This window comes from Mercenaria mercenaria, chromosome 5, assembly GCF_021730395.1.
Source record: "Mercenaria mercenaria strain notata chromosome 5, MADL_Memer_1, whole genome shotgun sequence".
Classification (NCBI taxonomy): domain Eukaryota; kingdom Metazoa; phylum Mollusca; class Bivalvia; order Venerida; family Veneridae; genus Mercenaria; species Mercenaria mercenaria.
In genome coordinates, this window is record NC_069365.1 from 14454579 (window position 1) to 14480969 (window position 26391).

General features: G+C 37.3%; 1 protein-coding gene across 1 annotated transcript in view; it reads left to right on the top strand.

Annotated features, from left to right (window-relative positions):
- LOC123556507 (PAN2-PAN3 deadenylation complex subunit pan3-like) overlaps positions 1–26391 on the top strand; it is a 42941-nt gene that overhangs the window by 3133 nt on the left and 13417 nt on the right. Inside the window, exons 2-15 of the mRNA XM_053542746.1 lie at positions 8476–8573; positions 10831–11034; positions 12381–12539; positions 13013–13148; positions 13417–13622; positions 14746–14908; positions 15227–15385; positions 15937–16053; positions 16351–16494; positions 17043–17205; positions 18812–18899; positions 20070–20209; positions 20591–20720; positions 22116–22180. Of these exons, the coding sequence (XP_053398721.1) occupies positions 8476–8573; positions 10831–11034; positions 12381–12539; positions 13013–13148; positions 13417–13622; positions 14746–14908; positions 15227–15385; positions 15937–16053; positions 16351–16494; positions 17043–17205; positions 18812–18899; positions 20070–20209; positions 20591–20720; positions 22116–22180 (1972 nt within the window). The remainder of the gene's footprint in view (positions 1–8475; positions 8574–10830; positions 11035–12380; positions 12540–13012; positions 13149–13416; positions 13623–14745; positions 14909–15226; positions 15386–15936; positions 16054–16350; positions 16495–17042; positions 17206–18811; positions 18900–20069; positions 20210–20590; positions 20721–22115; positions 22181–26391) is intronic.

The following is a 26391-nucleotide window of genomic DNA, read 5'->3' on the forward strand; positions in this document are numbered from 1 at the left end:
TTCTCCATAATCTTAGCTGAGGAAGAAATGACTTCTCCCTAAAATATTAGCATAGCTTAAGCCCTGAGTAAACAATGTAAAACAGTTAAGTATTGTCTTAAAATTACATGATACATAGGCTTTGAAGGAGTGCGGTGCTAGTAATCAGACTCAGGTCTACAGGGTAAAATATCAAAGATTTTGCTATGTACTTCAATGCTGTCCATTGGAGTAGGAATCCTAAGGAATGTAATGTATTTTTTATTACCCTAGCCAGTGCAAGAACATTCAAAAGGTCTGGCCAATTATTTTTGTTTAATATATTGATAATCTTAAATTTTTAAGTTTCATATGGAGATAATAAGCTCTGTTTCTGACTGGTGTCAGGCTATCTGTTGTTTTTATTGTTATTAAAAAGGTGATATTGATATTAGTATTCATACCATGTTAAAACTACCACCCTTGCAGATATGTTACAATCAAGTTAGCATTCTACAGGGAAGTGTTAGTACCCAAAAGATGTATAAACCAGAGGGTTAAAAAGAAAATGCAGGCGTTGTACAATTAGCATACAAAAAAAAAAAAAAAAAAAAAAAAAACGAAAAAAAAACAACCTACCTACCTACTCAAACTAAAAATTCTGGGTCGCGTTACTGCAAACAAACAATTTTTTAAGGATGGCCTAGGTAGGTAGGCAATTCTTACATATAAGTTGGGTAGGTACTAGGTAGGTAGGCAATTCTTCGCTTCACCCCCTACCCAGTTACTTGGTTAGATTTTGGCCCTATGGTCACTTTATTGTAAATTTTGGCAAACGTTTCACTTGTTTGCATTATTTTTCACTGGGATTCTGAAATATCATTTATTCGCCCATGCGTCGGCATCTGCGTCCTGATTTGGTTAAGTTTTTGTATGTAAGCTGGTATCTCAGCAACCACTTGTGGGAATGGATTGAAACTTCACACACTTATTCACTGTGATAAACTGACTTACATTGCACAGGTTCCATAACTCTATTTTGCTTTTTTACAAAATTATGCCCCTTTTTTGACTTAGAAATTTTTGGTTAAGGTTTTGTATGTAAGCTGGTATCTCAGTAACCACTTGTGGGAATGGATTGAAACTTCACACACTTATTAACTGTGATAAACTGACTTACATTGCACAGGTTCCATAACTCTATTTTGCTTTTTTACAAAATTATGCCCCTTTTTCGACTTAGAAATTTTTGGTTAAGGTTTTGTATCAGGGTTCTAGCCAGGCTATTATCGCCTGTCGCGTGCGACATGCCTTCAGTCTATGAGTTGTATATTCGACATCCCTTACTTTCCCCGTCATCCCTTAATTGCCAAAGTGACATGTCTTTTAGAAATGCATTCCAATAAACACCTCGATTAATCCGATAGTGTATTCGAAAGTTTACCACATGCTCGGCCGATAGTTCAGGTAAAGCGATGTCAGTTAAGATATACGATAAACCAATGACAGCTTCCAATGTAGAAACGTGTGACGTAAATTTCATCGGTATCTTAAGAAGTGTACATGAAAGTGTTTTAAGATTTTTTATGTAATCAGAAATAATGGCAGATGACTTCCAATAATTATTGTCCGAATGGACTTCAAAACAATTATTGTCCGAATGTTTTTCGCAATCAAGGAAACACAATGGAAGGTACCAGAAAGTCAAAAATTGTGCAACACTTTAAAGTGATTTTGAACAATTCTCGGCGTAGTAGTCAGGGGTTCCATTTGACCCGGGACCCCGGGTCCGGACCCGGGAGATTTTCAAAAGACGCTCAAAGGACCCGGCATGATACTTGCCTGTGCGTCCTTCGGGACCCAGAGGCATTTTCCTTCGATAATCCTTTCTCTTATCATTCATTTCCTTCAGTAAAACTATTTCCACGATAGACACGTGTATTCCAAAATAAACACACGCGGTCATGCCCTCCTGCCTTTGATCTTCTGCTAAATCCCGCCCTTTCTCCTGTAGACATGCCTCGCTGATTTTTTTTATCAGCAAGTTACGTCACGGCGAGTGCACATAGGTAACAAGAATCAAATAGGTGTTGAAATTAACTGATAATGCGTATTGATCCTGTGTACTGTCAAAAAAGGCGCCAATTATCAAATTATCGTAAGCAGCCGATTACCGAGCATGTGAAAAGTGCCCTGCAAGATTTTTTCTCGCAAACCTTAAATTAGACTATTGCTTAGTGATCATAGCGTAATTTCAACAAGAAGCTTCACAAATTTTGATGAATTTTGAAAGCAAAAATAAGTTTAGAATGTCCGTTCACGAGTATTACACCTGATGTCCATTGTGTACACTACGGTAGTGCTTTCATACTGTCGCACTGACATTAGACGGAATGTGTGACGTCACGCTCTATGTATAGAATGCCCGAAACAAAATAATGCATATTTCCAAAATTCCTTAAAAAACTGACTTTCAATGCTGTTTTTGAGTGGGCTAAACGATGTAATCGTTTTGACGAGTCCTTGCTATCCAGCGATTCTCTAAGTCTAAATGGACCAAATAACACAGTGAAGCGATGTAGTTCCATAAGATTTCTCAAACTTCAAACAGTTCACTGCAAGAATGAAATTAAGTTGCGTGAATTCCCTTTGCTATGACCAATATACGATGTAATCTGTCATATTTATGACTTGTAATTGTGCAATACTCGAATGTAACTCATTAAGCATAACTGTGCATTTTATGAATTGCGCAGGCTTACAAAGCTTGCGTAACATCCAGCGAAAGACAAAAAATAGTTCCACAGGGCTCCAGATAAGATGCGTATTAGCGTAAATTACGTATAGAAATAATGCAAATACGCATGTGTAATAATTTCTAAACGTATATAAAATTACAGAAATGCACACAATGCTTTTTTAAAAACAAAATCTGAATCATCTGGATGCGTTAGGTAACATAGCCGATCCCGATCAGCCTTAATTCTCCCACATTGAACGTATACACGCATCGTATGATCTCTATAAACTTTGCGTGGGTTTCTACACACACACATGAATTTTGCAGTCAGTAAACGGATAAATTATCGGAAGAAGAAGCTCTTACTGGTTTGTTTAGTTACTACAGATATTAAAAATGATTTTAATTCTTATTTTTCGAGAAATAAACAAATCGGCGAAACATTAAATTGTATTTTCTTGTAGTTTTTGAAATCGAAAGTAGATCGTCTATGTTTTGCGAAATGAAACAACTTTTTATGAAAAGATTTAAATAAGAGGTAATTTAACCGTAAACTTCAATGTCAGATACTGCCAATTGCTGCTAAATGTCTTCGTATCATCACAATTTGTAAAATATATTGTTCAAACTGGAGAAAAGTGTAATCGTATCCGGATATAATATTTTGGGTAAATATCGAGCTGTGTTATGAAATTTTAAGAAAAAAAACTAAAAACAAACTGAAATACTATACTGTCAGTACATCAATCATTAGCCGACTCAGGCCATTCAGGCCTTTGATTAATGATAAGTAGCATCATTATTTGAGGGACTATCTCTGATTTAGCTTAGTTGGCCAAGTAAACTGAGCAAAAACTACTTTCCGATGACATTCCGAAAGTGTACCAGTATCCGGACAGTACATTTTGGATACACTTTTATATAGAGTGTTATAGCACTGTTCTGTTATTAAAAATTAAATGAAACGGAAGAAAAACCTAATCTAAATAACATGAATTTTGATAAATATTAGTTTACAATATATGACCTGAAACTGACATTTTTATTATGCTATAACATGATCTTGGGTTTATTGTTTTCTTATAATATAGGTAAAGATCTTCGTATTACTAAATAAAAAAATATAGTCAATTATATAGACGTGTTAGGACAGGACTGCTGTATTTTGGAAAAGGACCCTTCAAAATTTGGGCCCAAGGGTCCTGGGACTCTTGGGTTTTCAGGTCTAGTGGAACCCCTGATAGTAATGTTTTTCACATTGTATGAATTGTGTTTTCTCGGGTTGAATATCGAAAAGACAATGCCAGAATTAACTTTCGATATAGAACTTGTAGATAAAAGTTTGAAATATTGTGGATCTATTACTTAATTATTGATGATGCCTGGAAATAAACGTAAGTCAGAGAGTGGGAAATTGTTAAATATGAACTATTTCAAGAAGCTCCGGAAGGAGAACAGTGTTAGTGACTCAGTAATAGAGGAGACATGCAGTGAAATGTGAAAAGCGAGACAAATCTATGAATGACATTCTTCCTTTTGTCTTCTACGCTCTTTTCAAAAATACCCTTCAGAAAATCCTGGCTAGAACCCTGTGTATGTAAGCTGTATCTCAGTACTCACTAATGGGAATGGATTGAAACTTCACACACTTGTTCACTGTCATGATCTGACATGTACAAAGCAGGTCCTATAACTCTATTTTGCTTTTTGTATAAAATTATGCCCCTTTTTCAACATAGAAATTTTTGGTTATTATATCCCCACAAAACGAAGTTTGGGGTGTATATAGGAGTGAGCTTGGCGGCCGGTCTGTCCGTTGGTTTTGCATGGTTTCCGGATGATAACTCAAGAAAGGATTGACCAATTGAAATAATTTTTGGTACACAGTTGTAACATCAGAAAATACAGGTCGAGTTCGAATTTGGGGTCAGTAGGTCAAAGGTCAAGGTCACAGTGACCCTGAACAGTTTCCGGATGATAACTTGAGAACGCTTGGGCCTAGGATCATAAATTTTGGTACACAGGTGTAACATCATGAAATGCAGGTCAAGTTTGACTTAGAGGTCTGTAGGTCAAAGGTCAAGGTCACAGGGACTCGGAACAGTTAAATGGTTTCCGGATGATAACTTGAGAACGCTTGGGCCTAGGATCATAAACTTTGGTACACAGGTGTAACATTATGAAATGCAGGTCAAGTTCGACTTTGAGGTCTGTAGGTCCAAGGTCAAGGTCACAGGGACACGGAACAGTTAAATGGTTTCCGGATGATAACTTGAAAACGCTTCTGCCTAGGATCATAAATTTTGGTACACAGGTGTAACATCATGAAATGCAGGTCAGGTTCGACTTTGAGGTCTGTAGGTCAAAGGTCAAGGTCACAGTGACTTAGAACAGTTAAATGGTTTCCGGATGATAACTTGAGAACGCTTGGACCAAGGATCATAAATTTTAGTACACAGGTGTAACATCATGAAATACAGGTCAAGTTCTACTTTGAGGTCAGTAGGTCAAAGGTCAAAGTCACAGTGACTTGGAACATTTAAACGGTTTCCGGATGATAACTTAAGAATGCTTGGGCCTAGGATCATGAAAATTGATTGGGAGGTTGGTTATGACTAGCAGATGACCCCTTATGATTTTGAGGTCAGTAGGTCAGAGGTCAAGGTGACAGTGACCCGGAACATTTAAACAGTTTTCGAACAATAACTTGAGAATGCTTTGGACTAGGATCAGGAAACTTAATCTGGAGGTTGGTCATGTCAAGCAGATGACCCATATTGATTTTGAGTTCCAAAGGTCAAAGGTCATTTAAACCTTTTACGGACAATAACTTGAGAACGCTTGGGTGGAGGATCATGAAACTTTATAGGGAGGTTGATCATGACTAGCAGATGACCTCTGTTGATTTTGTGGTCAGTACTGTGGTCAAAGGTCAAGCAAGTTCGGCTTTGACATTGGCTTAGTTCTGTGACAAGGCCATATTGTGGGGGTATAATTCGTCATTTTGTGACAACTCTAGTTTAAGTTTTTAGCTCGACTATTCAAAGAATAGTCTAGCTATTCTACTCACCCTGGCGTCGGCGTCGGCGTCACACCTTGGTTAAGTTTTTGCATGCAAGTACATACAGCCATCAATTAAAGGCATATAGCTTTGAAACTTATTTTTTCTTTTTCTAGGTCAATTACCAACCTCTCTGGGTCAAGTCCCATAACTCTGACGTGTATTTTGAGCAAATTATGCCCCCTTTTGGACTTAGAAAATTTTGGTTAAAGTTTTACATGCAACTTACTATCTCCAAATCTAATGCAGATATTGATTTGAAACTTCACATGTGTCTTCGGGGTTATAAAACTAGTTGATAGCAGCAAGTCCCATAACTCTGACTTTCATTTTGGCCAAATTATGCCCCCATTTGGACTTAGAAAATTCTGGTTAAAGTTTTGCGTGCAAGTACATACAGCTATTTCTAAAAGGCATATAGATTTGAAACTTATTTTTTCTTTTTCTAGATCAATTACCAACCTCACTGGGTCAAGTCCCATAACTCTGACATGTTTTTTGAGCAAATTATGCCCCCTTTTAGACTTAGAAAATTTTGGTTCAAGTTTTACATGCAAGTTATTATCTCCAAAACCAATGCAGATATTGATTTGAAACTTCACATGTGTCTTCGGGGTTATAATTCTAGTTGATAGCAGCAAGTCCCATAACTCTGACCTTCATTTTGGCCAAATTATGTCCCCTTTTGGACTTAGCAAATTCTGGTTAAAGTTTTGCGTGCAAGTACATACAGCTATTACTAAAAGGCATATAGATTTGAAACTTATTTTTTCTTTTTCAAGATCAATTACCAACCTCACTGGATCAAGTCCCATAACTCTGGCATGTATTTTGGGCAAATTATGACCCCTTTTGGACTTTGAAAATTCTGGTTAAAGTTTTACATGCAAGTTTCTATCTCCAAAACTAATGCAGATATTGAATTGAAACTTCACATGTGCCTTCGGGGTTATAAAACTAGTTGATAGCAGCAAGTCCCATAACTGATATGCATTTTGGTCAAATTATTCCCCCTTTTGAACTTAAAACTCTTTTCATATTTAACCTTTTTGGGTAATGTTTTCCTGCTTCTGGGACAATATTTCGAATAGTCGAGCTTGGCTGTCTTACGGACAGCTCTTGTTGTATGTAAGCTGGTATCTCAGTATCCACTAATGGGAAAGAATTGAAACTTCACTCACTTGTTCACTGTCATATGACATGCAGTGCAAAGGGTCAATAACTCAACTTCGCATTTTACAGAATTATGCCCCTTTTTCAACTTGGGAGTTTTTGGTTAAATTCTTATATGTAAGCTGGTATGTCAGTACCCATTTATAGGAATTGATTGAAACTTCACACACTCGACAAGGCTGTTGAATAGTCGAGCTTTGCTGTCCTCCGACAGCTCTCATGTTTTTTTTGGTGGGGAGATTTTACTTTTACCATTAGATATAGTATCGTTTCTTACAGAATATTTCTTCTGTAAAAATAAGGCAGACTGTGCGTATTGTACAAAAGGATAAAATTAAATAATACAATTTAAACATTTTTAGCTCGACTATTCAAAGAATAGTCTAGCTATTCTACTCATTTTGGCGTCGGCGTCACACCTTGGTTAAGTTTTTGCATGCAAGTACATACAGCTATCATTTAAAGGCATATAGCCTTGAAACTTATTTTTTTCTTTTTCTAGGTCAATTACCAACCTCACTGGGTCAAGTTCCATAACTCTGACATGTATTTTGAGCAAATTATGCCCCCTTTTGGACTTAGAAAATTCTGGTTAAAGTTTTACATGCAAGTTACTATCTCTACTAGGGAGGCATTTAGTTTTTGAACCGTCTGTCGGTCTGTCTGCAATTTTCGTGTCTGGTCCATATCTTTGTCATCGATGGATGGATTTTCAAAGAACTTGGCATGAATGTGTACCACACTAGACAACGTGTCGCGCGCAAGACCCAGGTCCGTAGCTCAAAGGTCAAGGTCACACTTAAACGTTAAAGGATAGTACATTGATGGGCGTGTCCAGTCCATATCTTTGTCATCGATGGATGGATTTTCAAATAACTTGGCATGAATGTGTACCACAGTAAGACGATGTGTCGCACGCAAGACCCAGGTCCGTAGCTCAAAGGTCAAGGTCACACTAAGACATTAAAGGTCATTTTTCATGATAGTGCATTGATGGGCGTGTCCGGTCCATATCATTGTCATTCATGCATGGATTTTAAAATAACTACGCATGAATGTGTGACACAGTAAGAGGACGTGTCGCGCGCAAGACCCAGCTCCGTAGGTCAAAGGTCCTAAACTCTAACATCGGCCATAACTATTCATTCAAAGTGCCATCGGGGGCATGTGTCATCCTATGGAGACAGCTCTTGTTCACACTGGGACTCAAACTTTTTCCAGGACGCAAAACCAGGACTCCTATTTTTAAAATCCTAGTGAGAACCCTGGTATTGTTTACAGAACCAAAATAAACAGATAAAGTAGCAAAACTATTGTAAAACAGCAAGAACACTGAAAGTTAATAATCATTTAGAAATTTTAAGTTCAGAATTGGGGAAAAAACATACTTTTTTGCTTTGGGGCTGACTCTTTTGCCGGAGGTAGATTTATAGGGGAAAAAAGCTCTGGTAGCAGATAAGTTTAGGTAAGCAGGTTCAAAGTAGCTCTATTATTTTCTTGGCTTTAAATATATTTTATATTGAAAATTGCCTTGCTTTTCCAGGTATGCCGGTTCAGGACAGCACAGGAAGTAATGGTGACCAGTTTTTTAATGCAACGTTTTCTGCAGCTGACAATGCGCCTGAATTTCAACCTTTCTCTGTAAGTACACTTTCTGTAAAGAAATGTATAGGAAATAGTTTTAAAATTTATGTTTATAAAATCAGTGACCAGTTGATAACTGAATTGAAAATGGGTTTATCTACAAGAAAGTCTTATAAATGGTCTGATTGAACAACAGTATTTAAAGAAAATGCTGTTGGATTCCATTGATGACGTAATAGACAAGACATTGTAAAAATATTATCAAATGCATAAGCTAGGCTATTCAGAGCTTGCACTCACCCATTCATCGGTCTGAGTGTCTGCATCCCATTTGGTCAAGTATAGTTATGAGCTGTTTTCTCAGTAATTACTAGTGGGAATGGATTGAAACTAAATATATATATCACAGTGTCGCCATTGGTTAAAGTTTTTGATAAAGTCAAATATCTCTTTTACTATCAAAGCTATTGACTTGAAACTTAAAATGGTTATTTACTATCAAAGTCTACACCAGGAGAAACAATCCCCATAACTTTGTTTGAATTTTGACAGAGTTATGCCCCTTCTTACATGTCTTAACTTAATATTGTTTGGTTAAAGTTTTTAGCTTATCTGATTTTTTGAAAAAAAATGATGAGTTATTGTCATCACTTGAGCGGTTGTCGGCGTCGGCATCTGCGTCGGCGTTGCCTGGTTAAGTTTTATGTTTAGGTCAGCTTTTCTCCTAAACTATCAAAGCTATTGCTTTGAAACTTGGAATACTTGTTCACCATCATAAGCTGACCCCTTATAGCAAGAAACATAACTCCATCTTGCTTTTTGCAAGATTTATGGCCCCTTTTGTACTTAGAAAATATCAGATTTCTTGGTTAAGTTTTATGTTTAGGTCAAGTTTTCTCCTAAACTATCAAAGCTTTTGCTTTGAAACTTGGAATACTTGTTCACCATCATAAGCAGACCATGTACATCAAGAAACATAACTCCATCTTGCTTTTTGCAAGAATTATTGCCCCTTTTGGACTTAGAAAATCAGTTTTCTTGGTTAAGTTTTATGTTTAGGTCAGCTTTTATCCTAAACTATCAAAGCTATTCCTTTAAAACTTGCAACACTTGTTCACCATCATAAGCTGACCCTGTACAGCAAGAAACATAACTCCATCCTGCTTTTTGCAAGATTTATGGCCCCTTTTGGACTTAGAAAATATCAGATTTCTTGGTTAAGTTTTATGTTTAGGTCAACTTTTTCTCTTAAACTATCAAAGCTATTGCTTTAAAACTTGCAACTCTTGTTCACCATCATAAGCTGACCCTGTACAGCAAGCAACATAACTACATCCTGCTTTTTGCAATAATTATTGCCCCTTTTGGACTTAGAAAAATCATTTTCTTGGTTGAATATTATGTTTAAGTCAACTTTTCTCATAAACTATCAAAGCTATTGCTTTAAAACTTGCAACAGTTTTTCACCATCATAAGTGGACACTGTACATCAAGAAACATAACTCTATCCTGCTTTTTGCAAGAGTGATGGCCCTTTTTAGACTTAGAAAATCATGGGTAGGACAATATTTCTATTATACAAAAAAAATCAGATGAGCGTCAGCACCTGCAAGGCGGTGCTCTTGTTTTTAGGGGCCTCCGTAGCCAAGCGGTTAATGTCGTTCATCGATGTGGGTTCGAGCCTCACTCGGGGCGTTGAATTTATGTGAGGAAGCCATCCAGCTGGCTTACGGAAGGTCGGTGGTTCTACCCAGGTGCCCGCTCATGATGAAATAATGCAGGGAAGGGCACCTGAGGTCTTCCTCCACCGTCAAAGCTGGAAAGTCGCCATATGACCTATAATTGTGTCGGCGCGACGTTAAACCCAACAAAATAAATAAATTGGTTAAAGTTTTAAGTTTTTACTGGCAAAGCTCTAATTCAGAGTCAAGCACTGAGAAAAGTCAAGCGTGCTGTCTTACGGACAGTCTTATTTGACTTAAATATTCATTCAGTTGAGTCATTATTGACAAGGCAGGTTGCTGAATAGTCAAGCGTTGCTGTCCTTCAGCAGCTCTTGTTCAGCTTAGCAATTCTTTGGTGTGATCTGTAATGTTGTTAAGCATGATAACAGGGGAAAATTCTATTATTCAAAATTGTTGTCCCTTTTGTACTTGTATGTTGTTGTCATTATTTGAACTTATAAGTTACAAACTTTTGAATAGTCAAGCATTGCTGTCCTCAGCAGCTTGTGTTTTATGATGATGTTGAAATAAATAAGACTCGTTTTATGATGATGATGTTAAAATGCAATGAAATTTATTTTTGTATCCAGCAAAGGCCAGGACCAATATCTCGACAGAACAGGGGCAGTGTTGGTATGGTTGGAAATGGAAACATGATGTCAAACAGCCCTATGTCCCAGTCTAACAGTGCTATGCCCCAGCAGCCTCAGCAGATGGCGAGCCCCTTCAATAACAGTAACATGACCCCTAACAAGGCACCGATCTCACAGAGTACTCCTCTCTCACAACAGCAGGTTGTTAAATTTATTTAGGTTTTGTTTGAAAAGTTAATATTTTTTTTCATCAAAGCCTTCAACATAAGGTGTCGTACTAGCAAGAATGTTAACATAACATAAGAAGGAGGGGTATATTGTTTTGCAGATGTCGGTCGGTCGGAATGTAGACCAATCCGTTTCCGGATAACTCAAGAACGCTTGGGCCTAGGATCATGAAAGTTGATAGGAGGTTGGTCATCACCAGCAGATGACCCCTATTGATTTTGAGTTCAGTAGGTCAAAGTTCAAGGTCACAGTGACCCTGAACATTTAAACAGTTTCCGGATGATAACTCAAGAACGCTTGGGCCTAGGATCATCAAAGATGATAGAGTGATTGGTCATGACCAGCAGATGACCCCTATTGATTTTGAGATCAGTAGGTCAAAGTTCAAGGTCACAGTGACCCAGATCAGTTAAACGGTTTCCAGATGATAACTCAAGAATACTTGGGCCTAGGATCATGGAAGTTGATAAGGAGGTTGGTCATCACCAGCAGATGACCCCTATTGATTTTGAGATCAGTAGGTCAAAGGTGAAGGTCACATTGACCAGGAACAGTAAAACAGTTTCTGGACGATAACTCAAGAACGCTTGGGCCTAGGATCAGGAAAATTGATGGGGAGGTTGGTTATGACCAGCAGATGACCCTTATTGAATTTGAGGCCATTAAGTCAAAGTTCAAGGTCGCATTGCCCAGGAACAATTAAACGGTTTCCGGGCGGTGAAAGTTGATAGAATGGTTAATCATGACCAGCAGATGACCCCTGTTGATTTTGTAGTCAGTAGGTCAAAGGTCAAGGTTACAGTGACCCGGAACACTTACAGTTAAACAATTTTCTGGACGATTACTTGAGAACGCTTGGACCTAGGATCATGAAACTTGATAGGGTGTTTTGTCATGACCAGTAGATGACCCTTATAGATTTTGACGTCAGTAGGCCAAAGGTCAAGGTCACATTGACCCGGAACAGTTAAACCCTTTCTGGACGATAACTTGAGAACGCTTGGGCCTAGGATCACGAAACTTAATAGGGAGGTTGATTATGACCAGCAGATGACCCCTGTTGAATTTGAGGTCAATAGGTCAAAGGTCAAGGTCACATTTAACCAGAACAGTAGAACTTTGGTTTACAGTGAGCGAATAATTTCTGTTTCTTGTGCAATTACTGAATTACTGAAAGGGGGCATTTCATGTTCTACGAGCTCTTGTTAATCGTACAGTTAGGTTCATTTAATGTTTTACTAATACAAAAATCTTATTGTTTCTATAAAAGAAAATTAGAAGTATACTCCACTGTTATTTTGGTAACATGAAACTTTCAGGCTGTTCACCCTCCACCACAGAATGGTCCAGTGTCCAGTCTAATGAATGGTCAGCTGCCACCAAACATGAAACCTTTCATGGGTAACAACAGTGGCTATGATTCCAGTATGACAAGTGAATTCTCTGCACTGAATCTCTCTATTCCTTCTACCACTAAGGTAAGTGATGTTTATGATTTACTCAACCAGGTTGTTGTTATGAAAGGTAATTGGTTCAACCCAGATGCCTGATAGTGCTGGAAATGATGCTGAGGAAGGCAGTTGGAGGCCAAAGTTTTCTTTTGTCAGCTGTTTATGTGACATTTAACGAAATAATAGTCTTCTTGCCAAGGTTAATGGAACAGTTGTACCCTTTTGATGTTGAGTTTTTTAGTCAAAGATCATGGTCATTGTCATGTGAAATGATATGATGGACGTATAATGTGACACCAGTGCTTGTCATCCATTCATCTGTTTGCAATTTAGTTTCCCTCCATTAACTCCAGAATGCTTTAGCCTTTGAGTATGATTCTCATTCTGCATTTTGCCTATTTTGTACTGCACAGTGGTGCACTTGTTACTACTTTAATTCAGTGCAGTTTGACTTTTTACATATAGATATGTCTTAGCTGTTTTTGTCTTCCGTGTTTCAGGGAGGTAATCCAATGGTATCCGAGTTTATACCAAAATTATCACACAGTTCAAGCTCTCCAAACTTTTCAAGCTTCAACAACATGCCCCCACCGGGACACCAACAACAAAACTCAAGTGCTACAAACCTTCTTGGCGGTAAAGTATATTTATTTCATCTCTGTTTATTCCTAGGTAACTTAGCTTAAGATGGGTATATTAATTTAAAGAAAGATGCAACCCTACATAAAGAGAATTGCTAAACAATACAAACATTTCATAATTTATATACCTTCGTTAACTTTCAATTTTTCAGATGCTATTACATTTTTATGAATAAATGACTCCTGTTTAAAGGGCATATTTTCTTGTCAGTAATTAGGAAAGAATTATATTTAAACAAACTGTAACATTAACATTGTTTTAGGATTGAACATCACATCAAGTTCAAGTCCCAACCACAGCCCCAGATTGTCACCCAATAATTCACCACTGATGATGAGGCGCACTGGGTCGCCAGTAGCACCACTGAGGCAGTCGAAGCCGGCGGCAGGCAGCATGGTACAGGAAAATGTTGGTGGTACTACATACTTCTATAATGCAGAGGATTTCACACCTCAAAGAGAGGGCATTGTAAGTGTCTCAATAAATCTGAGAAAAAAATCTTTAAATGTTAAACAGTTCACATAATCCTTCTCTTCAAAAGTATATTGAGTGCCTATTCTTGTATTGAAAAGGTATACTGACTTTTTTCCTATGTCTCTTACATTATAAATTTACTCCAATATAAACTAATCATCATTTATAATGTATCATACATGATTGAATGGAGCATGCCTCCAGATAGCAGTGTAGAAAACAAGGAGGCTTTGTGTATGAAATATCAGATGTCAGAAGTTAGTACTATTTAGTTTGATGTTTGATAGGTATGGTAGAAAGTACAGCTAACTTCCTTCTATTCTACCTGAAAACTTTACTCTTTTACATAGTAGATACCCTTTAGATAATGTCTCTACACATTTTTGCAGACAACATGAGTGTCTCCATATATAAAAAATTGGCAAGAACTGTCTGAATCACTTTATTAGCTCACCTGTCACATAGTGACAAGGTGAGCTTTTGTGATCGCCCTTTTTCTGTTGTCCGTACACAATTTCAAAGGAAAAGCTTAACACTCTAGAGGCTACATTTATGACCCTATCTTCATGAAACTTGGTCAGAATGTTTATCTTGATGATCCCTTGGCCAAGTTCACATCTGGGTCCTGTGGGGTCAAAAACTAGAAGGTTAACAGATAATAAGTTCGAAACAGGGCTTAGCTATTTGGCCTGTAGGATTCAAACCGTGACATGTTGATCTTCACCAAGTGATCCACAATCCTCCTGTTAAACTATAACAATGAAACTGTATCTGCATAGAAAATTTTTTCAATTTTATTCAAATCATGACCCCTGGGGTCACAGACATATGTAGTAGTAAACTTAAAATCTTATGGAACCACATGGCACAGACCTTACATAAATATTGCATGTAGCATATTTAACAGGTGAGCGATATAGGGTCATCATGACCCTCTTGTATATTTTATTTACCATTGCACATGTAATTAATAAAACAAAATTGCATTTTTATTGCATTTTCAAAAAAAAATGTTAGCACTATATGTAGCACATTCAGCACTGATGAAAAATATAGGTAAGTACTGTTTATCTTAATATGTTGAGACATTGTATTAAAATAATCATTTCTCTTTTAGCAACTTCCAAACTTTACAATGTTCCATGGTCCACCACCACATATTGCCCACATGAAAGTGAAGTCTAACATGCCACAGTTCTTCATGCCTGATGAGCTGAAAGTGGAAATTCTTAACAAGAGTGCTGTTACCATGGCACAGATAGATCTAGGACAGAATATTGGTAAGTCTTTTACTGTACACAATTCAGTGGTTGAATACAGATCAGAAATGCGATCTCCAGCTACAGTTTGGAAGTTGTAGAACCTGTATAGGAAAGTATTTCTAGATGAAGTATGATTCAACTGAAGTTAATGTGTATAGGTAAAAATAATCTTTCAAAATTTAGAATATGTTTTGTGTGAATAAATATTGATATTGCTTGCCAGTTATATTGTAGATCTTTTGATACTATAATTACATATGTAGAACAGACATGTAATTTATTAGAAAAATTTAGAAGCTTCTTACAGTTAATGAAATGAGATATTTCTATTTTCAGATATTCCGGCAGAAGTGGACACATACAGAAACTTGTTCCCGTTAGAGCCTCCCCCAGACAACCCCCATCATAAATCAAAAACATTTGGTTACCCTACTACATGCTACAAAGCCCTTAACACTAAAGATGGCCAGACATACTGTTTGAGAAGAATTCATGGTAATATAATGCTGATATTTGTATTCAGTCTGTGTTTCCATTCTTTTCAGTTTTACATATAATTTCCAAATGTAAAATATCCTCAAAGTGTTTACAGCTTCTGAGCCAGGTGCAAGTTGTTCTGTAGCACTGACAGAGGTGGCAAGATCTAATAATAGAAAATAAATGTAAAACAATATACCCTACCAAACTTATATGGTGAGGGGAGAGCTGTGCTGCATTCTCTTTTATGTCTGTCCCTGTCATTTATAAAACCGTTGAAGATATGTTAAAACTGATATTATGTTTTAAGGATCTTCAGACAAGTTCACATATCTGGCCTCATTATTCTTACTTTTATATGGACAAAACTATTTCCCTTCTTCACTTGGAAAATTTCTCAAAAGTGACATTTCTTTCATTGTTTTTGTAGCCTACTTACACCACTTCACTTACACATAAAGTTCCATAAGTCTGCCTTCTATTTTTGATGAAATTGATCCCCTGTCGGACTTGGAAAGTTTGGCAGAATTGCTTTTTAGTGGTAACTCTTAAGTTATATTAATTTGCAGGTTTTCGTTTGGTTCATACAAAATGTATGACATTGGTTGACATGTGGAAGAAAATGTTTCATCCTAACATTGTACAGTTGAGGGAAGTGTTCACAACCAAGGCATTTGGAGATCATTGTAAGTTTGTGTTTTTCTTTATCATTGAATTTCCTGTTGAAAAAAATATCTCTAGTTTTAATACCAAAACTGAGACTTTAGAAGTGGAAAAAATTTAATGTGTAATTTGTGAAAGTTAGAGATTTCATGGGTAATTCCTATGCAGAATATTGGATGCTAAGAATTCTATCTGAATTTTGACACTGTTAAAGCTTTCTAAAATAAATGATGAAAATCTTATGTGTGCACACATAAAATTTTATTCTTATCTCAGAATCCAATAATTACACGTATTAGAACTGTTTATGTCTGTTTCAGCGATTGTGTTTGTGTATGATTTTTTCCCGTTAGCGGAGACTCTGTTGTCGAAGCATTTTAGTCATCCCCATCACAGCAGTCATCATAACCCATTCATGGATTCATCTGCCAGACCCTTCAGTGCAGGGAAAGGTAACTCTAGAGGTATGACAGATAGTTTCAGTGACATGTCTTTTAAATGTTCAGATTTAAAACTAATTTAGGAGTGAAAAATTGGTTCCACACAGAAGTACAAGTAAGGTATTTATACCTTTATTTGAATTCCAGCTTATTTATAATAACTGTAATAACTTTACACACACTTAGCCTTGATGTATGTTTTTATTAAAATAGTATATGGAGCCTTAGTATATCAATTAATACACAATTCAAATTTTATACTTTGACTTATCAGTAGTTCCAAATTCTGGGAGTTTGATTTTATATCCATGAAGGGCAAATATACTTTGAAACTGTACCTGCTAAATGTATTGTTTTTCTTCATTCTAAAGTCAGAAATCAAAGAAAGAAATTTTTTCTCTTTCTACCAGAGGAATACAGTTAAAATAAAAACGATAATCTTTTGATAGAAAAAAATTAAGAGAAAAATCAAAATCAGCTCTTCAGAATTATTACTATAGATCTCTGATGGAAAATTTCCAAATTGTTACTGTATTTATATAAAGCTTAAATTTTATACATTTACCCTAAAGGAGGCAGTTCATCTGGACCTAGGCAGCATGCAGGGCTACTCCCAGAGAGCCTCATCTGGTCATACGTTGTTCAGTTATCATCTTCACTGCGGGCGATACATGCAGCAGGTCTCTCGTGTAGAACTCTTGACCCATCGAAAATCATCATATACAATAAATCGAGGTATTCTTCATTTTATCAAAGTTTTTTTTAGGTTTTTAGCTCCACTATTCGGAGAATAGGGGGGCTATTCTACTCGCGTCAGCGTTGGCGTGACCTTTCTTGGTTAAAGTTTTTCGGCAACCTTTGTTTTTCTGTCATATCTTTGTTACTGTTGCATATATCTTACTGTAACTTCACATAAACATTGTCCAGCATACAAACAAAGTATGTGCAGGGGCTGGGTCCATTATACATAAGGTTAAGGTCACCAAGGTGTTATACTTTGGTTATTTGTAAGAAAGTTTTTCGGCAACCTTTGTTTTTCTGTCATATCTTTGTTATTATTGCTTATATCTTACTGTAACTTCACAAAAACATTGTCCAGCATACAAAGTATGTGCAGGGGCTGGGCCAATTATACCCAAGGTCATGGTCACCAAGGCGTTATACTTGGGTTAATTTTAAGGTTAAAGTTTTTTGGCAACCTTTGCTTTTCTGTCATATCTCCTTTACTATTTCTTATATCTTACTGTAACTTCACATAAACATTGTCCAGCATACAAACAAAATATGTGCAGGGGCTGGGCCCATTATACCCAAGGTCAAGGTCACAATGTTGTTATACTTTGAATTATTTTCATGTTAAATTTTTTCGAACGCTTTGTTTATAGACATATCTTTGGTACTTTAAAAGATAATGACTTGAACTTAAAAATATTTCTTTATAATCATCATCTGCATGTGTGGTTACAATCCCCATAACTCTCATTGTATTTTTGACAGAATTATGCCCCTTTCATACTTAATGTTTTTTTGGCAATCTTTAGTACAAGATAAGATAAAGACTTGAAACTTAAAATGTATCTTTATCATCAACATTTGCATGTGTGGTAACAATCCCTATAACTCTGATTTGTATTTTTGACCAAATTATGCCCCTTTCATACTTAAATTTTTTGACAAACTTCGTTTTCTGGACATAACTTTGGTACTATATAAGATAATGACTTGAAACTCAAAATATATCTTTACCATCATCATCTGCATGTGTGGTAACAATCCCAATAACTCTGATTTGTGTTCTTGACAGAATTATGCCCCTTGGTGTACCTTCCTTTTAAAAGTAGAGGTCTCTTCTTGAGACATATATTCATTTTACTGCCAAATCGCCAAATTGTGGAGCGCGCTGTCTTACGGACAGCTCTTGTTGTTATTTATGGCTAATATTAGGCCATCAGACAATTTTGTCAATGATAGTCTCTTGATAGACATGAAGGTTGGTGAATATTTTGTGCATCAGCTAACAGTTCCAGTCTTCCTGTTTATATTTGTGTGCTATATATTTATGCTTTAGTATTTGATGTTAATCTACTTTAGTAATATGATTTGAAGTTATTATGTTGATCAGTAGCGATACATCAAAACTGTTAATTGTTATGTATATATACTAACTTAATAAAATTTGTATTCAGTATTTGTTTACATGTCATTGTTGTGAAAATTAAGGTAAATAGAAATTATAAATGTTATCCAGTCTGCTCTAATTATTGAAGATCTTGCATATAGTAAAAGGTTCTTACTTCTTGTTTAAATTTTCTAATCATTGATAAATATTTGCTTCTTTAAGATTGCGTTTAAATTGTTGTGGAATATTTGATGTGCTGACGTTTGACAATAACCAAAGCAATCCTATGGCTTTAACTCCACACTATCAGGTCAGTAACTGTCATTTTCACATACTTTATCATTTTTCAGTGTTAAAGACACATCTGACAGTTTTCTATATGTATATAGGCAAAAATTTTCCTACGGACAGAATTTCTTTAAACTTTGTGTACTGACTGAGAATCAAGTTTAAAACGGAAATATGTATTAAAAATCATAGGTACCGGTGCTTGATCTTGAATTATCTGCCCTTGAAAATAGATTTTTCAGTATTTTCCGACTTTCAAGGGCAGACAATTCATGACCAAGGCTGGGTACCTATGATTTGCTTCATATTATATTTCTGTTTTTGATTTGATTCTCTGTCAGTAAACACAGTTTAAAGAAGAAATTCTGTCCGTAAGAAAATTTTGCCCCATGTTAATATAGACACTGTGGCAAATGTCCTTGACTATGAACATGACAAAATGATACCTCAAAGTCCTGGTCTTTCCCATAGACCAAATTTCTTGCCTTAATCTTGAATTATCTGCCCTTGAAAATTGGATTTTTTGGTATTTTCTGATTTTCAAGGGCAGATAATTCAAGATCAAGCACCAGTACTTATGATTTTTAATACATATTTCTGTTTTAAACTTGATTCTCAGTCAGTACACAAAGTTTAAAGAAATTCTGTCTGTAGGAAAATTTTTGCCTATATACATATAGGAAACTGTCAGATGTGTCTTTAAGTATACATTCTACGCAAAGCTTGGCGGAAATGAACATGTTGAAAAATTTCACCCTTTATGTGATAATAGAAGTTTAAAAACACATTTTTGCCGCATGTGATTGTCCATCCCATAAGTGTTTGGAAGTTGCCAGATAACTTTCAGATCCTATTAAAGAACATAATTAATTGTTTGTCAGAGGTGGATGATGTATGTAGTTCAACCTCTTGTTACGTACAATTAACCCTTTAGCCTGCTAACAGCAAATTATTCTGCCTTTGCGACCAGTGCAGACCAAGATCAGCCTGCACATTCAGGCAGGCTGATCATGGTCTGCACTGTTCGAATGTGCAGGCTGATCATGGTCTGCACTGTTCGCTGTTCAGTCAGTAAATTTTCAGTGAACACCCCTTTGATTAATAAGTGGTGCTGCCCAAATTGAAAGATGGACAAGTTCATTATAGAAATTTAGCAGGGTAAGGGTTAATCTGACAACAATTCTATTTGCAGCAGGAAGATTTGATATCGCTCGGGAAGGTGGTGTTGGCTCTTGCCTGTAACAGCGTGATGGCAATACAGCGGGATAACCTGCAGACATCCATGGAACTTGTTGCTAGAAACTACTCGGCCGATCTCAAAAATCTCATCCTGTTTGTACTTTTTGTTCTTAATGCATCATCAGTACATGCAGTATGTAGAATCACACTTTCCATGTGTATTCATGTTTGACTTTTATGTTGTAATCTATTAAACAAAATAGGGACTACTCCGAAAATAATGCTTGGTCACTATTCAGAAGTAAATTGAAAGATTTTAAGACAGATGTGTATATTTAGCACTAAGGTTGATTTTCATAGCAATTCGTAACTGTTCACTGTATTACTATAATCACTTTCTTGTTCTTCTTCTAATAATTGTATGTGCATTTTCGATTGGGTCTGTAGTTGAGCCATATTTAAGAGCAGCACAAGCTGCTGTAAGAACCTCTCATGGAGGCGGCTTTTGAAGTATGGATATGGTTTTGTCTTTAGGTATTTGCTGGGCAACCAGAACCGCCCTCGCAGCATCAATGATATTATGCCAATGATTGGGGCTCGATTTTATACGCAGTTGGACTCGGCACAGCTTCGTAGTGATGTCATAGAAACTGAATTGGCTAAAGTATGTATTTTTACCAGTACTGTATTTGCTTCATTCAGCTTTTTATGCCCCCCTTCAAAGAAGGATGGGGTATATTGTTTTGCAGATGTCGGTCGGTCGGTCGGTTGGTCGGTCTGTATGTAGACCAATCTGTTTCCAGATGATAACTTAAGAACGCTTGCGCCTAGGATCATGAAAATTGATAGGGAGGTTTGGTCATGACCAGCAGTTGACCCCTATTGATTTTGAGATCAGTAGGTCAAAGGTCAAGGTCACAGTGACCAGGAACAGTAAAACGGTTTCCGGGCAATAACTCAAGAACGCTTGGGCCTAGGATCAGGAAAATGCATAAGGAGATTGGTCATGATCAGCAGATGACCCCTATTGATTTTGAGGTCATTTGGTCAAAGTTCAACGTCACATTGGCCGGGAACAGTTAAACCGTTTCTGGACGATAACTTGAAAACGCTTGGGCCAAGGGTCATGAAAGATGATAGAGAGGTTCATCATGACCTGCAGATGACCCCTATTGATTTTGAGGTCAGTAGGTAAAAGGTCAAGGTTACAGCGACCTGAAACATTTAAACTGTTTCCAGACAATTACTTGAGAAAGCTTGGGCCTAGGATCATGAAACTTGATAGGGAGGTTGGTCTTGACCAGTAGATGACCCCTATAGATTTTGAGGTCAGTAGGCCAAAGGTCAAGGTCACATTGACCTGAAACAGTTAAACGCTTTCCGGACAATACCTTGAGAATGCTTGGGCCTAGGATCACGAAACTTAATAGGGAGGTTGATCATGACCAGCAGATGACCCCTGTTGATTTTAAGGTCAATAGGTCAAAGGTCAAGGTCACATTGAACCAAAACAGTAGAACTTTTGTTTACAGTGAGCAAATAATTTTTGTTCCTTGTGCAGTTACTGAATGCATCAAGAGGGGGCATTTCGTGTTCGACGAGCTCTTGTGTTGTTTTTTTTTGTCCCTGAGACTGTATTATTTTGGGGGTTACATGTTGTACACAAGAACTTGAGTTTTTCCGCATTAGTCAGACTTGAAATCCATAAGTACGCTTTTATCACGGTTGCATGTAATACAAACAAAAATATGATGTTCATATAGACACAAACTTGAGATGTGTAGTCTGAATATCATGTCTAAAATTGATAACCAATTTTTAAGCACAGCTAAATAACACTTACACACATTTTTCATGAGGTGTTAAAGTACTTGTACTGTAGTACATGTACTGAAAATCTTTTTATCACTATGGCTTAAATATATTAAGCTTAAATATGCTCTTGCATATTGTATCTGGTGAACAATTAAGATGGCATTGTGTAAGGAAAGCATTTCATACATTAACTGACGTGAAAGTAACTGTAGTAGCAGGTTGTAATGTGGAAAGTTAATTTCAGGAGGTGGAGAATGGCCGTTTGTTCAGACTGTTGTGTAAACTTGGAGTGATCAACGAGAGGCCTGAGTAAGTACACTTATATTAAAACAGCTTCAGTTGTTGCAAAGATTAATTCATAATTTTCCTTTACTGTTATTGCAGATAAATATTTATGTCTTCCCCCACTGGGGGAGACATACTGTTGCCCTGTCCCTCCGTCCTTCCATCCGTCCGTCACACTTCATTTCCGATCAATAACTGGAGAACCATTTGACGTAGAACCTTCAAACTTCATAGGGTGGCAGGGCTTATGGAGTAGACGACCCCTATTGTTTTTGGGGTCACTCTATCAAAGGTCAAGGTCACAGGGGCCTGAACATGGAAAACCATTTCCGATCAATAACTTGAGAACCACTTGACCCAGAATGTTGAAACTTCATAGGATGATTGGTCATGCAGAGTAGATGACCCCTATTGATTTTGGGGTCACTCTGTTAAAGGTCAAGGTCACAGGGGCCTGAACATTGAAAACCATTTCCGGTCAGTAACTTGAGAACCACTCGACCCAGAATGTTGAAACTTCATAGGATGATTGGTCATGCAGAGTAGATGACTCCTATTGATTTTGGGGTCACTCTGTTAAAGGTCAAGGTCACAGGGGCCTGAACATGGAAAACCATTTCCAATCAATAACTCGAGAACCACTTGACCCAGAATGTTGAAACTTAAAAGGATGATTGGACTCTCAGAGTAGATGACCCCTATTGATTTTGGGGTCACTCTATTAAAGCTCAAGGTCACAGGGGCCTGAACATGGAAAACCATTTCTGGTCAGTAACTTGAGAACCACTTGACCCAGAATGTTGAAACTTCATAGGATGATTGGACATGCAGAGTAGATCACCCCTATTGACTTTGATCTCACTCTATTAAAGGTAGAGGTTGCAGTGGACAGAAAATGGAAATCCATTTCCGGTCAATAACTTGAGAACCGTTTGACCCAGAACCTTCAAACTTCATAGGGTGATAGGACTTACAGAGTAGATGACCTCTATTGTTTTAGGGGTCACTCCATCAAAGGTCAAGGTCACAGGGGACTGAACATAGAAAACTCTTTCCAATCAATAACTTGAGAACCACTTGACCTAGAATGTTGAAACTTAATAGGATGATTGGACATGCAGAGTAGATGACTCCTACTGATTTTGGGGTCATTCGATCAAAGGTCAAGGTCACAGGGGCCTGAACATGGAAAAGTGTTTCAATTCAAAACCTGAGAACCACTAGGCCCAGGATCTTGAAACTTAGTGTGGGATGATTGGACATGCCAAGTAGATGATCCCTATTGCAGCCAACCATCAGTGTCTCTTTGACTTTCGCTCATGTCCCCTATTGACTTATTGCCTATACGAATGTGCATTGGGGGAGACATGCGCTTTTCTACAAAAGCATCTTCTAGTCTTTACTATGCTTAAAAAGAGGTTGATATTCAATTTATTTTCAAGTTTGAGGAATTGTTAGCTCACCTGTCACATAGTGACAAGGTGAGCTTTTGTGATCACCCTTCGTCCGTCGTGCGTCCGTCTCGTGCGTCCGTCAACAATTTCTTGTCTGCACGATAGTGGTTTCATTTATGATTTTATTTTAACCAAACTTGCACACAACTTGTATCACCATAAGATCTCGGTTCCTTTCTTGAACTGGCCAGATCCCATTACAGGTTCCAGAGTTATGGCCCCTGAAAGGGCCAAAATTAGCTATTTTGACCTTGTCTGCACAATAGCAGCTTTATTTATAATTTGATTTTTACCAAACTGGCACACAACTTGTATCACCATAAGATCTTGGTTCCTTTCTTGAACTGGTCAGATTCCTTTATGGGTTCCAGAGTTATGGCTCCTGAAAGGGCCAGAATTAGCTATTTTGACCTTGTCTGCACAATAGCAGCTTCATTTATGATTTTATTTTAACCAAACTTGCACACAACTTGTATCACCATATGATCTTGGTTCCTGTCTTGAACTGGCCAGATTCCGTCATGGGTTCCAGAGTGATGGCCCCTGAAAGGGCCAGAATTACCTATTTTGACCTTGTCTGCACAATAGCAGCTTCATTTATGATTTGAATTTAATCAAACTTGCACAAAACTTGTGTCACCATAAGATCTTGGTTCCTTTCTTGAACTGGCCAGATCCCATAATGGATTCCAGAGTTATGGCCCCTGAAAGGGCCAAAATTAGCTATTTTGACCTTGTCTGCACAATAGCGGCTTCATTTATGATTTGATTTTAACCAAACTTGCACAAAGCTTGTATCACCACAAGATCTTGGTTCCATTCTTGAACTGGCCAGATTCCTTCATGGGTTCCAGAGTTATGGACCCTTAAAGGTCCAAAATTGGCTATTTTGGCTTTTGCAGCCATAAAGAGACTTCATTTATGGTTTTATTTGATACAAACTTCCAAAATATCTTCAACAACAATAAATCTTGGATTCCATGTCAAATCAGATCCAGTCGTAGGTTCCAGAGTTATTTTATATCTGATTAGCTCCACTGATTGTAATCAAAATGGATTTATATCAGTAAGTACTTACAGGACTTATTTGAAATTTCATTATTGTCATTAGTTGGACTGAACCAATGCTATACACTGGGCACGTTTAAGAACCAGGCTGTCTATTCGCAACGAGCTAGGCTAAGTTAGCCAGACAAGCCTGTATCTGATTTCTGATCTCTCTCTCGTAGGGGCTTTGTCTCACTCTGTCCCTCTGGTCAGATCGCTCTGTGTCTGTACTAGTAGAGGATGAATTATGCGCCGTGTGTGGCTGCATTTGAACGTGAAATTGATCATGAAAAGGGCGCTATATAAATCTGGTATAATAATAATAATAATAATAATAATAGATAACTATGGACTGATTTTATGTCAAATTACCTCCCTTTATTTCAAATTAAAATGGGTATATCTCCATAACTAATGAAGATACTGATCTGAAATTTCATTTATGTCAACAGATTTATTTGGCAGATCCTTCTTTTATTAACTTACAATCATTTTTTTTTAATTACTTCCCTTTTACGTTACTATAAATAGCTTGTTTTTAGTAACTTTTTTAGCTCACCTGTCACAAAGTGACAAGGTGAGCTTTTGTGATCGCACAGCGTCCGTCGTCCGTCGTCAGTCCGTGCGTCCGTGCGTAAACTTTTGCTTGTGTTACTATAAATAGCTTGTTTTTAGTAACTTTTTTAGCTCACCTGTCACAAAGTGACAAGGTGAGCTTTTGTGATCGCACAGCGTCCGTCGTCCGTCCGTCAGTCCGTGCGTCCGTGCGTAAACTTTTGCTTGTGACCACTCTAGAGGTCACATTTTTAGCTCACCTGAGCAATGCTCAGGTGAGTTTTTCTGATCGCTCGATGTCCGGCGTCCGTCGTCTGTCGTCTGTCAACATTTAGCTTGTGTATGCGATAGAGGCTGTATTTTTCAACAAATCTTCATGAATATTGGTCAGAATGATAACCTTGATGAAATCTAGGCCGAGTTCGAAAATGGGTCATCTCGGGTCAAAAACTAGGTCACTAGGTCAAATCAAAGAAAAACCTTGTGTATGCGATAGAGGCTGTATTTTTCAATTAATCTTCATGAATATTGGTCAGAATGATAACCTTGATGAAATCTAGGCCGAGTTCGAAAATGGGTCATCTCGGGTCAAAAACTAGGTCACTAGGTCAAATCAAAGAAAAACCTTGTGTATGCGATAGAGGCTGTATTTTTCAATTGATCTTCATGAATATAGGTCAGAATGATTGCCTTGATGAAATCTAGACTGAGTTCGAAAATGGGTCATCTGGGGTCAAAAACTAGGTCACTAGGTCAAATCAAAGAAAAACCTTGTGTATGCGATAGAGGCTGTATTTTTAAACTAATCTTCATGAATATTGGTCAGAATGATAACCTTGATGAAATCTAGGCCGCTTTCGAAAATGGGTCATCTCGGGTCAAAAACTAGGTCACTAGGTCAAATCAAAGAAAAACCTTGTGTATGCGATAGAGGCTGTATTTTTCAATTGATCTTCATGAATATTGGTGAGAATGATTGCCTTGATGAAATCTAGGCCGAGTTCGAAAATGGGTCATCTCGGGTCAAAAACTAGGTCACTAGGTCAAATCAAAGAAAAACCTTGTGTATGCGATAGAGGTTGTATTTTTCAGTTATTCTTCATGAATATTGGTCAGAATGATAACCTTGATGAAATCTAGGCCGAGTTCGAAAATGGGTCATCTCAGGTCAAAAACTAG